The 14710-nt window shown below is 46.6% G+C and overlaps 1 protein-coding gene across 1 annotated transcript in view; it reads left to right on the top strand.

Annotated features, from left to right (window-relative positions):
• LOC124005475 (zinc finger protein ZFPM2-like) overlaps positions 1-14265 on the top strand; it is a 239896-nt gene extending 225631 nt beyond the window's left edge. The window contains exons 6-8 of the mRNA XM_046314776.1: positions 8500-8706; positions 10244-10468; positions 10971-14265. Of these exons, the coding sequence (XP_046170732.1) occupies positions 8500-8706; positions 10244-10468; positions 10971-13516 (2978 nt within the window). The 3' untranslated portion in view covers positions 13517-14265. The remainder of the gene's footprint in view (positions 1-8499; positions 8707-10243; positions 10469-10970) is intronic.
• The last annotated feature ends 445 nt before the right edge of the window (positions 14266-14710 follow it).

Here is a 14710-nt window from a genome sequence, read left to right as displayed (position 1 = left end):
CAGAAAATGTAATTAGCGTGTAGTTTAAGCAATATGTAGAATTACTGGGGTGCAGAGGCAGAGGGCATGTTAGGGTGGGATGGAGGGAGCCATGGTGGCTGTTGTGGTGGTGGTCGCCTGGACTCAGGAGGCTGTGCTGCCGCGTTGCTGTTCTCATTCTGTCTGTCTTTCTGTCTGTCGCTGGGCTCTGTGAACAACAGCAGGCACAATCCCACTCTGTATTCTTTCAGAGGTTGAACTGAAACACAGTGTATCTGAATAGATTAGTTTGCTCATCAAGTTAATGTAGGCCACAACTTTGAAAATTCCGGTTCCATTCTCACCCAGATCAGATCAATAATGTCCCAACATTCCAAAATGGTTGACAGCCTAGGCAGGTGCATCTCTCATCTCCTCCTCTCATCCCTCTCTAAAAAAAACTGCTATCTCCAGAAGGCCCAAATAGACCTTTCCAAAAAGGAGAGTGGCCCAATTTAAACAGTGTTAGGGCATTTGCATTAGGGCTGGCGTCCATGTACCAGGCAGGCCATGTGGTGCGTGGTGGCGCGGGGACAGAGCCATGTTGGAGTAGCTACTGAGGCGCTGCGTCCTTGTGTCTCTCTCCCAGTCCCTGGCCCTCCTTTTGGAGCTCCGCCGTTCACCTGCTCCCTGCTCCCTCCCCGAGAAGCATGATCGGAAGGGGGACGTGGGCCACCAGGCCACAGCTGGGGTTCTGGGACAGCTCTGCTTAGTTGGCTCTGCCCCGGGTGGTGGTGGTGTTGGTGGTGGTGCTCAACACAGCAGCTGCCTGTCACAGCGACCTCCACGTCCCATTAACACATAGCCTGGTCAGGACAGAGAGCCAGACCCAGGCCCCCAGCAGGGCCCCAGTAAACACATGTCGTCTGGCCACAACCAGGACCCAGCCCGGGAAGAGGAGAGAACACAGCACAGTTAGACCTGGGAAACATAGAGGACAAGTGTGTTGTGATTTTTTGTTGTTGTTGAATTTATTTAGGTAAAAGAAATTAAAACAAAATGTACAATGTGAACCCAGAGGATAGTACTTAAAAGTATTCATTAAAACACTTTCCTCATTGTGCACCACACTTTAAATATTCTGGTTAGAACATTTATCCAAAGTCCGTAAGGGTTTTAGCATTATTTAATGGACTTTGTAATGTTATTACCTAGAAATAGAATATAAAAGTGACACCCATGAGAATCTAAAAGTAATGTTGTAATGTGTGCTGAGTTAGTGTTCGTAGTGTAGTGTTCAGACAAACTATTCATTTCCTAGAAAGGGATATAATGTATTATCAGAATTACAGAAAGTGTTTGTGTCATTTTGAGGTTGTTATATTCATTACATTTTTTGAATACATTTCACAGCAGTCTCTTATCATATTTGGCTCACATATTTGTCATGTATAATTTTTTATATATATAACAATTTAATTTATATTGTTTATATCTCACTGCACCAATTCATTTCAATAAATACTATTTTTATATCAATTGTAATCAAAGAAATGTAGCATCGTTTAATGTCTTTTCAATTCCCTCATCATATCTCAGTTCTAATAGACCTATAAAAACTTGGCATATTCATTCCCATTTAGATCTCTCTCTCTCTTTCTCTGTGTCTTTCTCTCTCTCTCTCTCTGTCCCTCTCTCTCTCTCTCTCTCTCTCTCTCTCTCTCTCTCTCTCTCTCTCTCTGTCTCTCTCTCTCTGTCCCCTCTCTCTCTCTGTCTGTCTGTCCTGTCTGTCTCTCTCTCTGTCTCTCTGTCTGTCTGTCTGTCTGTCTCTCTGTCTGTCTGTCTGTCTGTCTCTCTGTCTGTCTGTCTGTCTCTGTCTGTCTGTCTGTCTGTCTGTCTGTCTGTCTGTCTGTTGTCTGTCTGTCTGTCTGTCTGTCTGTCTGTCTGTCTGTCTGTCTGTCTGTCTGTCTGTCTGTCTGTCTGTCTGTCTGTCTGTCTGTCTGTCTGTCTGTCTGTCTGTCTGTCTGTCTGTCTGTCTGTCTGTCTGTCTGTCTGTCTGTCTGTCTGTCTGTCTGTCTCTCTCTGTCTCTCTGTCTGTCTCTCTCTCTCTCTCTGTGATATTATCTGACAAACAGGCACTTGTCAATATCATTTTCACTGTGCAATGAAACGGATTCAATGCGTCTCCAGAGATTCGCTAAAGAAATATCATTTAATTATAAAAGGAAACATCTCATTTCTACACTGTGCAAAATAATCCACTCAATCAGATCATTGCCGGAAACTAGGAATTTTTAAACAGATTTTCTTTGTTCCAGAACTCAGAATGACGGAATTAAATGAAATAATATGATTATTCTGAGATGTGTTGTAGTTTAGTGTCTTTGTAGCTGGTATGAATGTGTACCAGTGGGATTCTGTATGACACTCTCCTGGGAACCCAGGTTTCATTTGTGGACTCTGACCCCTGTGCCATTTGCTCAAGGCCATCCACGAGCTTTCAGTGTTGGCTATTATCTGCAAAACACTTGATGTTAAAATGAGTCTGTACACTGTACTGTTGGTGGGCTTTGGGTTAGGAGTGTCAGACAAACGAGGCAGGATAAACACATATTTATTCAACAAGGCTTTTTTAAACGAGTGGTTTTGTCAATGGAATACATTATGTTATGCCTCAAACAATGTGTATTTGCTGCACAAAATTGGCTATTAGTATTTTTATTAGACTATAAGTATTTTCACAAGCGTGATGACAGGTACAACAGATCGATAACCGTCATAATACCTTAAATATGATGACTATCCTCACCACATACATTGTCTCAGAACAACTTGTTTTCACTGTAGAAGCAGAGTAAATGAAGGTCATAAGAGTGCTTCACATTCTACACCTTCTTGAACGTATGGACGGAGTCTGTCTGTCTGACATGCTGCTGTGTTTAGGGTGTCTATGCATCAACAGGAAAACTTCCTCTGGGTGCGGAGTTGCGTTTTAGCATGAGAAGAGCGCCTTCTAGTGGTGGCCAGAATACTATCATCAGAATGGAAGGCGGGAGGGAGGTATGAGAGCGGGGGAATAAGAGGATTCAAATCAATGCTCTAATGTTATAGTCCTCTAACTGCAGTTTATTCCACACCACACCCTGTAACAATAGGATTGTTTGACCCATTAGTGACTTTTCACATTCACTCTGCCATGGGAAGTCTCACTCAGCTTTCTCTCAGCCTGTCTGTGCTGCTCTCTGGCTGTTGTCTTAACCTGATGGTTTGACAGCCTGCTGCCATATCACCATCCTGTCTGTTCAGAAACACTCTCAATATTTGCTGTTATTCATGAGAAGAGGAGTTTGTTTAGTTTTTCTGTAGCTATAGGCTGTTGTTAGTATGAGAATTGTCTTGTTAGTTCCATATATTCATAATGTAGTCATTGCACTGAATATGATTTATGTTTATGGTTTAGTGAACCATACTTGTGGGATTAGTAGCCTTGGCGGAAACCTGAAGAATTGCGTTAGCTCCCTGAGATCATTTCTAGGCTTTAGCTCAGCGGGCTAACACAGTCTAGGTTAAGAGAACATTTATACCCCGAACAAGTTAACAAACATGGCAGGCAGGCAGCTACTTGATATTCGTAGGTGCCAGGAGGCTTTCCCTGGTTAGCCGTCCGTTCAACAAGGAGAGTCTCGTCTGTTTTTGAGACAAGACCAGAGGTGTTTAATTACAAAAAGCACTGAGCCCTCCGGCTCTACAACCATCACTTCACAATTAAGACAGAGCAACAGTTAGCTGAGAGAGAGAGATTGGATAAGGGGTTGAAATAATCAGGCCATTTGCAAATCACCATCAAGCTCCTGGCAACAGCTCCTCAAGGAGAGAGACCACATGGTTACAGTGTCCTGTCTCAAAAGTGTGCTGCAAATCCATAGAACACAATGTGGTTACTGCCAGAAGTTTACTGTGTGTTTGCTGAAAGCCACCCGCAGCCCCTTAAAGTGTAGTTGTGCTGCAGTGGGTCTGGCCTGTGTTGTAGACAGATGGGAGAGCTGATGTGTGTAACTATGCATTTTACAGCAAACGATTAAAGAGTCGTGCTGTTTAGACACAAACATTTGAATACCTGTCTGCAGGCCAGTTTAATTATGCAAACCCTTCTGTTATGTGTGTTGCTTTGTCGTCTCCTCCCAGCTCTCTCACTGCAACAGGGCTGGAGAGATGTGTTTGTGTTTTCATTAAGATACGGACAGTGGTGTGGTGCAGGCAGGAGCAAATGTATTCCATTCCTCATAACCTCGAGTATCTTATACTGTCTGTTCCTCCTCACCACGGTGGCCCATGTTCACATTTACTCTAGGGCGGCAGGTAACCTAGTGGTTAAGTGCGTTGGGCCAGTAACCAAAAGGTTGCTGGTTTGAATCCCCAAGCCAACTAGGTGAAAAATCTGTTGAAGGCACTTAATCCTATTTGCTCCTGTAAATTGCTCTGCATGAGAATATCTGCTAAATGACTCAAATGTAAATGTATAGCCCTCAGACTGATTTAAACCTGGGATATCAGGTAGGGCCAATTCTCAGGTAGAACAAAAGACCAGCAGGTTCCGGTCCCCGTGAGGTACGAATGGAATCGTCCTGCTGAATAGGCTACTTTACTGTACCTCCATTGTCATTTTAAGCTGAAGAAATGTAAAATGGCCTCTGAAGTCTGACTTTGAAATCTCTGGGGTTTGTAGTTGGGGAGGAGGGACACACAGTACAGTACGTGCGTCTTATTTCCCCATACATTCTTTGATGTTTGATTACTGAAAGTACTTACATATACAAAGGCCCCCCCTCTCGCTCACATCATTTTGTTTCTTGAATTCCGTCATATCTTCAACTACATGTTCAAATACGGCATTCATCAAAGGAGAAGAGAAGGAATGGGCATTTAGCCAGCCGAGCCTCATTTAGCCGGCCCAATGTAGAGCTGGTGATTATTATATTGAGAGGGAGAGAGAGCGAGAGGGGGGGGCGAGGTGGGGAGAGAGAGGGCGAGACAGCGAGAGAGAGGGGGGAGAGAGAGAGAGAGAGAGAGAGAGAGAGAGAGGGGGGCGAGAGTGAGAGAGGGGGGGCGATAGAGAGAGAGAGAAGGGGGGGATGTAGAAAGCAAGGCAGTGTTTTTAATTATCTGGACTAGGTACAGGATGCGGTTTTTTGATTGTTTTAATGAAGCAGCTGGCCTATTGTCTCTCCTAAATTCCTCTATTGTCTTTAGAATAAGTCATAGTTCTTTATTCTTTTATCAGGTGCTCTGCAGGAGGATTCAGCACAATAGCGTTCATTCCAACTGTATTGGCCGCTGCACAAAGCCAGGCAGGCAGCTCATTGCAGAGAGCTAGCTCGCTAACAGGCAAAACAGTGCAAATCACACAAGCTGCTACTTTTTAGCCTTTTCCCCAGTTTTACTTGTGGGCTGTGCACTTTCAAAAAAGGCTAAATGCAGCCAGTATGATGCAGATAAACTTTCATGAACTATTAAACATAATTATTTGCCTTTGCCACCCCTCTCTCTGTACAGTAAGAGGTGTTTCCCAATCCTTGTCCTAGGAACCCAAAATGGTGCACATTTGTGCGTCAGTGCTGGCCTAGAACAAATCTTTTGGTTCTCCATCAAGACCAAGCTTGGGAAGCAAAAACGGTGGTGTACAGTGATGCCCTGAGAGCAACATCTCAGGGGATCTCCTGAGCTGCCATCTATGTGTATGTCCCAAATGCCACCCTTTTCCCTATTTAGTGCACTACTTGTGACCAGGGCCTATAGCTCTGGTCAAAATAGTGCGCTATATTGGGAATAGGGTGTTATTTGGGACTAAGTGGTTGAGGTGGTTGAAGTCTTCTCTGAGGCAGGAATGATCCTGTCTGAGTCAGTATTCTGTGTTTTAGAGCACCACCCCAGCATTCTCACGGACGACAGATGGGTGTCTGTAGTTTGGCTGGCTGAAGGAGGTACATTACTGTGTATATTTCATAGTAGGTTATGAGTACTAACAATCATTAGCAATTAGCAGTGGTAGGCTAGCAGTAATTCAGAGTATCTTTAACCAAAATTGTTTTCAAAGACAGTGAAAATGTAGACAAGTCAGTCGTGAGTTCAGTATCAGGGTGTTTTTCTCCATTCTCTTTGTTAACCGAGAACCTGAGAAGTGGAATCTCTACCAATTGAAACTTTTAGTGGCGAGTAGTGACGATCTGCCCCCCACCTCCCCCTCCATGGTGGCTGCTCGCTGGCAGTTAGTACCTACCTTGATGGTGAGTAGTGACGATCTGCCCCCCACCTCCCCCTCCATGGTGGCTGCTCGCTGGCAGTTAGTACCTACCTTGATGGTGAGTAGTGACGATCTGCCCCCCACCTCCCCCTCCATGGTGGCTGCTCGCTGGCAGTTAGTACCTACCTTGATGGTGAGTAGTGACGATCTGCCCCCCACCTCCCCCTCCATGCTGGCTGCTCGCTGGCAGTTAGTACCTACCTTGATGGTGAGTAGTGACGATCTGCCCCCCACCTCCCCCTCCATGGTGGCTGCTCGCTGGCAGTTAGTACCTACCTTGATGGTGAGTAGTGACGATCTGCCCCCCACCTCCCCCTCCATGGTGGCTGCTCGCTGGCAGTTAGTACCTACCTTGATGGTGAGTAGTGACGATCTGCCCCCCACCTCCCCCTCCATGGTGGCTGCTCGCTGGCAGTTAGTACCTACCTTGATGGCGAGTAGTGACGATCTGCCCCCCACCTCCCCCTCCATGGTGGCTGCTCGCTGGCAGTTAGTACCTACCTTGATGGTGAGTAGTGACGATCTGCCCCCCACCTCCCCCTCCATGGTGGCTGCTCGCTGGCAGTTAGTACCTACCTTGATGGTAACGCTGTCTGACGGCAGAGGAGTTTTGTTACTTTAATTAGGAGATAAAAATTCAAAGGGCCTCTCCAGCCTGTGTGTGGTGAGAGAGAATCAAAACCAGCACTCAAGTGGAGGGACCTGAAGTGTGTCTCTCATCACGGGAGATTGGCCAGCCGATAGGCACTGTTCTTTAAAGGAGCTAGTGCTGCCTGCTGCCTGCCACTCACACATACGGATGCATACGCACACACACACTGAGCTTTCCTTGCACACAGAAATGGGACTTTAAAAGATGACATATTTTACTACAGCTTGCTTCACTCCTATGACACATTTGTAATAGTGTTTAATTTCAGTGCTGTTTGACATAAATGTAATGAAAAGTTTGGGAAATGTGTTAATGGGAAAAGCGTCAGGTGGGAGATGGTTTGTACCAGAGAGGAGTGATACTTCCTCAGATTGGTGTGGAGGTTAGGCTTCATAACAATCATTCCAGGGTAACCTAATGGTTAGAGCGTTGGACTAGTAACCGGAAGGTACAAATCTGTCGTTCTGCCCCTGAACAGGCAGTTAACCCACTGTTCCTAGGCCGTCATTGAAAATAAGAATTTGTTCTTAACTGACTTGCCTGGTTAAATAAAGGTAAAAAATAAAATAAAATAAAAATTTCATAGTAACTACAGCAGTTATTCTTCAGTTTTCCTCCCTGGGTTGGGAGCCTCACTTGAAAACCTCAACCCGGTCTACACTGACCTTTAAAACCAGTGATTTATACCTTTTGTGTAAACATTTGTAATCAGTGTCTCTCTAAAGGAGGATGGAACTATGAGTGGGGTGCAGTTGGTCTTCTGTTCTACCCTTCATACCTCTCCCCTCTCTTCTGCAATCCCCTTATTTCCACAGCAGCTGGACTCAAATTACAGGTCCTCTCTCATCCTGACGCTGCTCTGTTGGAGTGTTTGCACATCTTTGAAAGCTAACAGAGTGCCCTAATTAATTGTCCAGCTTTTCTCTGAAACAATGTCCTAATTCTGCCATTTAGCGTGAGCGTATCATCGTTGTTGTTATCGCTCCAGACAGATTTTTGTAAATAGTCATATTAAAAACTTTAATCTCTTCAAGGGAAAATGAAGTGCAGCTGAAATGCAGGCGATAAATATTATCTAAGCTAAAAACCTTCCTCTACCCCTTCCTCCCCTTCCACTCTCATCCTAACTTAATGAATATGTTCAGAAGATTTCACTGGGATGTTTCATCCCTAAACACAAACATCTGATCGTGTGTAGAATATCTGTTTGAGGATATGCTATATTACTGAAGTATACAGTATAGCTCCAATGCATAGACCTACTACAATTTACCCCACTGAGTATGACATTCCTTACTGATACTTTAACCAAAGTATGACATTGTGATTTCACACTTAAGTCATTATATAGTCATTATTATTAAGTCCTTATAACATGTCTCTCTGGATGGAATTTCATACCCTCTGAACTCCAGAGTTTGGAGTCACCTATAGGGTGAAACATCAATAATAATAATATAATACTGTCCCCAGTGGGAATGGAACCCATCAACTAAGCCACACAGGCTAACACTACCATGCTCTACCAACAGAGTCACACAGGATAAAAACTATCTTTTTCAGCATGTTCCCCTTCTGTCTGTTCCAGGTGGCCAGCTGTGGTGTACCACCACTAAGAACATCATGGGGGGCGAGGAGCTAGTGGCGTTCGCCGTGGACTTTGACTCCCGTCTACAGGCCATCAACCACATGTCTCTGAGCGAGGGGATGTACCCGGCTAGACTGCTGGACACCATCCAGCTCCTGCCTCAGCAGGCCGCCATGGCCTCCATTCTGCCCACCGCCATCGTCAACAGTGAGTTACAATACACTCCATGGCTAATCTGTACTGTAGTCTCACCTAGGGCTGTGTTTGAAATGGACTCTATTCCCTATGTAGTCCACTACTTTAGGCCAAAACTATATAGGGAATAGGGTGCCGTTTTGGACATAGCCCTAAATGTCTGTCCGTCCATCCGTCTATGGGCTGTAGATGAACCCAGATGAGTCTGTGTTAAGAGCGGTTGAGATAAGAGCTGTCGACCTTCAGTTTGGGTTCACATAAACACAGGCGAGCCTCCCACTAACCTGTTAATTGCAAAATACAAGCTTCATGCAAATAGTGCATTTGTTTACTTAATAAGGGATATCTGGGTTCAGCTCGACAGGGAGGCTGCTCTGCTGCAGGCAGATGGTCCAGTGTTTCAGTTGCCCTTGAGAAAGGGCATCAACCTAGTGGTATCCACACAGTCCTATCACAGGCTTGGGTATTACAGGGGTTTCTCCTGGCTTTGAGTATCAAATCAGAGCTATAAAGAGAAAGAAGCGTGTGTCTGTTGTGTTTGCAAAAACTCTACCCTGAAGTTCTACTTTGACATTCTACCCTGACGTTCTACTGTGACATTCTACCCTAACGTTCTACTGTGACATTCAAACCTGACGTTGTACCCTGAAGTTCTACCCTGACGTTCTACTGTGACATTCTACCCTGACGTTCTACTGTGACATTCAAACCTGACGTTGTACCCTGACGCTCTACCCTGACGTTCTACTGTGACATTCTACCCTAACGTTGTACCCTGATGCTTTACCCTGAAATTCTACTGTGACATTCTACCCTGACGTCCAACTGTGACATTCTACCCTGACGTCCAACTGTGACATTCTACCCTGACGTCCAACTGTGACATTCTACCCTGACGTTCAACTGTGACATTCTACCTAACGTTGTACCCTGACGCTCTACCCTGATGTTCTACTGTGACATTCTACCCTAACGTTGTACCCTGACGCTCTACCCTGAAGTTCTACTGTGACATTCTACCCTAACGTTGTACCCTGACGCTGTACCCTGAAGTTCTACTGTGACATTCTACCCTAACGTTGTACCCTGACGCTTTACCCTGAAGTTCTACTGTGACATTCTACTCTAACGTTGTACCCTGACGCTTTACCCTGAAGTTCTACTGTGACATTCTCCCCTGACGTTCTGTGACATTCTACCCTGACGTTGTACCCTGACGCTCTACCCTGAAGTTCTACTGTGACATTCTACCCTGACGTTGTACCCCGACGCTCTACCCTGAAGTTCTACTGTGACATTCTACCCTGACGTTGTACCCTGATGCTCTACCCTGAAGTTCTACTGTGACATTCTACCCTAACGTTGTACCCTGATGCTTTACCCTGAAGTTCTACTGTGACATTCTACCCTAACGTTGTACCCTGACGCTTTACCCTGAAGTTCTACTGTGACATTCTACCCTAACGTTGTACCCTGAAGTTCTACTGTGACATTCTATCGTGACGTTGTACCCTGACGCTCTGCACTGTGTTTTACCCTCTCTCTCCAGAGGACATCTTCCCATGTAAGGCGTGTGGGATCTGGTACCGCAGTGAGAGGAACCTGCAGGCCCACCTGATGTACTACTGCAGTGGCAGGCAGAGGGAGCCAGAGAGCCAAGGGGAGGAGAACGAGAACGGACTCCACCAGACACCCAGCATCTGCCCCTTCCCACAGTGCAACAAGAGCTTCACCAGCGCCAGGGCCCTGGAAATGCACCTGAGCACGCACAGCGGTGAGTAGAGATGTCCTGCTAGTACTATTAGTATAGTAGTGGAGCTTCTACTGTAGTAATACTAGTAAAGTACTGTAAAGTAGACGAAATGTAGATTTATTTCAGCTTTCATTTAGTTGTAAGTATCTCACCATTGAGTGATGTTGACATGAGATGTGCTTATCATTAAAGGTAATCCGATGTATTATTTAATCACGTTGAGTAGTACAGAACAGTATACCTTTAATATTTAGTATTGCTTGACATTAAGACACTGTCAGTTTCACATTAGTCAGGTAAAATAATTGGCAACGTGAACTACTGCTCTTAGCCCCATAAATATACACATCCCCCTGTCAGCTTAAGCAGTTGACAGTTCAGCTTTCAGCCCAACCAAAAATCAGGAGGGTTGGGAGTAAGCTTGGCATAATGCATCAGGTTTTGATCGTAGCCGTAGTTAACGTTAAGGCAGAGTGGAAAGGCGACGAGGAATCTCAATAGTGTCCTTTTATCTCCCAAACAGGTGTCAAAATGGAAGAGACGCTCCCCCCTGGCACCAGCTTGAAATGCACAATCTGTAACTACACGGCAGATTCTCTTATTACGTTCCAACATCACATCCTCTCTCACCTGTCACAGGCCGCCTTCAGATGCAATCACTGCCATATCAGCTTTCAGAACCACAGGGAACTCTTGCAGCATCAGGACTTACACAGCCACCATGGCCACGGCAGCAAACTTCACAGGGAGAGCGACAGCGAGCACTCCCCCAGGGGGGCGGAGGAAGCCCTGCAGCAGGCGGCGGCCCGCGTCGAGCTGGCCAACCGGAAGGAAGCCCTCCAGAGTCCCAAAGGATCCCTCAGCAAGGACGCCACCATCGACAGCGAGTTGGAGAAGGCTGAGAAAAAGCCCATGCTGTCAGGTTTGAAGGGGGACGGTGGCCATCCGGGCAGTAAGGCCAGCTTCTCCTACACCCGGATCAAGTCTGAGCCCTCCAGCCCCCGCTTGGCCTCCTCTCCTGTTCAGCATAACATGGGCCCCACCTACCCCATGGGGCCCTTCCTGTCCCAGTTCGCTTTCTCCCAGGACATTTCTGTCGTCCCGCAGGCTTCTGAGATTCTGGCTAAAATGTCAGAGCTGGTGCACCGGAGGCTACGCCATGGAGGGAACACGGTCTACCCTCCGGTGATCTACAGCCCCCTCATACCCAAAGGGGCAACGTGTTTCGAATGCAATATCACCTTCAACAACCTGGAAAACTACCTGGTCCACAAAAAGCACTACTGTAACAGTCGTTGGCAGCACATGACCAAGTCGCCTGACTTCTCCAGCATCTCAGACAAGGCCGTGAGCCCCAACAGCAGCCACAGCTCAGTCAGTATGCTCACCGGATGCCACCCGTCTGAGGTCACCGACAGCCACCTGATGCAGTCGGCCTGTTTGTCAGTCAACTCTCAGAGTGTTCTGGACATGATCAATGCAGGAGGGGCAGTGAAAGGCCCAGGCCCGGAGAAGGAGCTCCCGGGGCAGGTGAAGAAGGTCTCCACCACCCCGACCGGCGTAGAGGAGAGGCCGAACGGGAAGCAGCAGGCAGTGGAGGGGAAGAGCCCTACCAACACGCCTCTGGTGGAGACTGATGTCAACGACCCCAACCAGACTTCCTGTGCGGCCTGCAATATCACCTTTAGCCGCCACGAGACCTACATGGTCCACAAGCAGTACTATTGTGCTACGCGTCACGACCCCCCCATGAAACGCATGTCCGCCAACAAGGTTCCGTCCATGCAGAGGACCATGAGGACCCGCAAGCGCAGAAAGATGTACGAGATGTGTCTCCCAGACCAGGACCCGAGAGGACCCTCCATTGGGCAGCCAGGGTTCCTCGGGGTCCCTCCTATGGTGAACCCCTGTACGTCCCAGGAGGCGGTGGAGAGCCTGGCCGACCGCTTTCACCCTCGCTGTGACGTCTTCCCAGGGATGGTCCCCAAACACCTGGAGGCTTCCCTCACCGTCACCAAGTCTATCAAGGCCCCCAACAGTAATGCCACTATGGACCAGCAGGAGCTGGACGCACCCATCGATCTCAGCAAAAAGTGCTCGCCGATCCCCAATGACAAGACATCGTCCAACTCCCCCAAAAGACTGTTAGACTATCATGAATGTACAGTGTGCAAGATCAGTTTTAACAAAGTGGAGAACTACCTTGCGCATAAACAGAACTTTTGCCCTGTGACAACAGCCACAGCCTCCCAGCAGCACGGTGGTGAAACCATGTTCCCAGACGTGGTGAAGAGTGAAGGCAGTAATCCTGATGACGCCTACGATAAGAGCCCATGTGAGAAGAACGGCAACGATAAAATGATTGTGCAGAATGGGGGTGGAATGTTCCCCCCTCACATGGGCCCAGTGCCGAGTCTCAAGCCCTTCAGCGAGGCTCAGCTCATCCCGACTAAAGACGAGCACATGTTTCTGCCCCACTGCCTTTATCCCGGCGCAATAAAGAAGATGAAAGGTGCCGAGCAAATATCGCCCTACTTCGGGATAAAGCCGACCGATTACGTGGCCGGCGGGCTGGTCATGCAGGGCGAGAGAGAGGTGAGCAGCGAGCAGGAACAGAGCACTAATGGAGGGGGACCAGAGATGGGGAGAGAGCAGCCTGCTGCCAACGGCTGCCCACTCCCCAGCAAAGAGCCACTGCCCCTGCTGCCCAAAAACAGGGGCATGGTGATAGTCAACGGCGGTCACAAGCCAGAGGAGCGCTCGGGATCGGGGCCCGTCCCACCCAACCAGGATAACCAATCCCACAATCCCCAGCAGCAAGACGGCCACCCCTCACCCACGTGGGGCGCGGAGAACCCGTCCGACTCCAACGAGAACGTGTCACCCGCGTCCAAGTCTCCGACCGAGGAGACGGTGCCTACGGTGACAAAGGGTTTGAATGGGTCGTCCCAGGCTCCTGGCAGCGGGAAGTACTGCCGCCTCTGTGACATCCAATTCAACAACCTATCAAACTTTATTACCCATAAGAAGTTTTACTGTTCGTCACATGCTGCGGAGCATGTGAAATGAACTAGTTCCTGTTTAGTTTTCCTGTCCCTTCCCACTCCCCTTTTTTCTGTTTGGGTACACTGTCGTGTCTGGAATAATGCATCACTCACGCAGTTCTAAACACTGCTTGTGGACAATCAAGAGAGGCTTCTTCTTTCATCATTTTAACACCTCATTGCAAATCATTGGTTAAAAAAAGAAAAAATGAATCCAGAGTTGGTGCCACTTTCACATGTATTTATTTTACAATCAGTATTAATAGTAGTGATCTTAATTTAAAATTTAAAATGAAATTTATATCAGAGTTGTTTGTAATGTTATTGTATAGTCATTCTTGTGTAGCACACATATTGTTTACACTGTAATGTAGGCTCAATGAAACGATAGAATACAAATGAGATGCATTTTAGACACAAAATAGCTACTGAAGCACTTGTCTATTCTTATTTTCTGTAACAGTTTTTGTATATGCCTAAATGTCATTTGCAGCTTTGCTATTCATGACTCGGATTCTTGGCCTTAACCCTTTGGTGGGATAGCCAGGTACAATCCAGCTGCATCTTCTGTTTTGGCATACACTTGGCTTAGCATACGTATGTGGCTGTGTCCCTGTCTCTTTTCTTCAACTCAGACGTGGATGTTTTCAGGAGAATGGCAACATTCTTGTACAGTACTCATATTTCTGTTTGCTGAACTACACTTTGGTCTCCCTTTTTAACATTTGCTGTCAATGCAATACTTTGTAAATGAGGGAACATTACTGAAAGCAGTATTATTTTACATTTACATTTAAGTCATTTAGCAGACGCTCTTATCCAGAGCGACTTACAAATTGGTAAATGACTATTGTAGTTGGAAATGGCAGATTTGTTATGGAATATCTACATTGGCCGTACAGAGGCCCATTATCAGCAACCATCACTCCCGTATTCCAATGGCACGTTGTGTTAGCTAATCCAAGTTTATCATTTTAAAAGGCTAATTGATCATTAGAAAACCCTTTTGCAATTATGTTAGCACAGCTAAAAACTGTTCTTATGATTATAGAGGCAATAAAACTGTCCTTCTTTAGACTAGTTGAGTATCCAGAGCATCAGCATTTGTGGGTTCGTTTGCAGGCTCAAAATGGCCAGAAACAAAGACCTTTCTTCTGAAACTCATCAGTCTATTCTTGTTCTGAGAAATGAAGGCTATTCCATGCGAGAAATTGCCAAG

Source organism: Oncorhynchus gorbuscha, linkage group LG19, assembly GCF_021184085.1.
Source record: "Oncorhynchus gorbuscha isolate QuinsamMale2020 ecotype Even-year linkage group LG19, OgorEven_v1.0, whole genome shotgun sequence".
Taxonomy (NCBI): Eukaryota; Metazoa; Chordata; class Actinopteri; order Salmoniformes; family Salmonidae; genus Oncorhynchus; species Oncorhynchus gorbuscha.
This window is presented reverse-complemented; position numbering and strand designations above follow the sequence as displayed.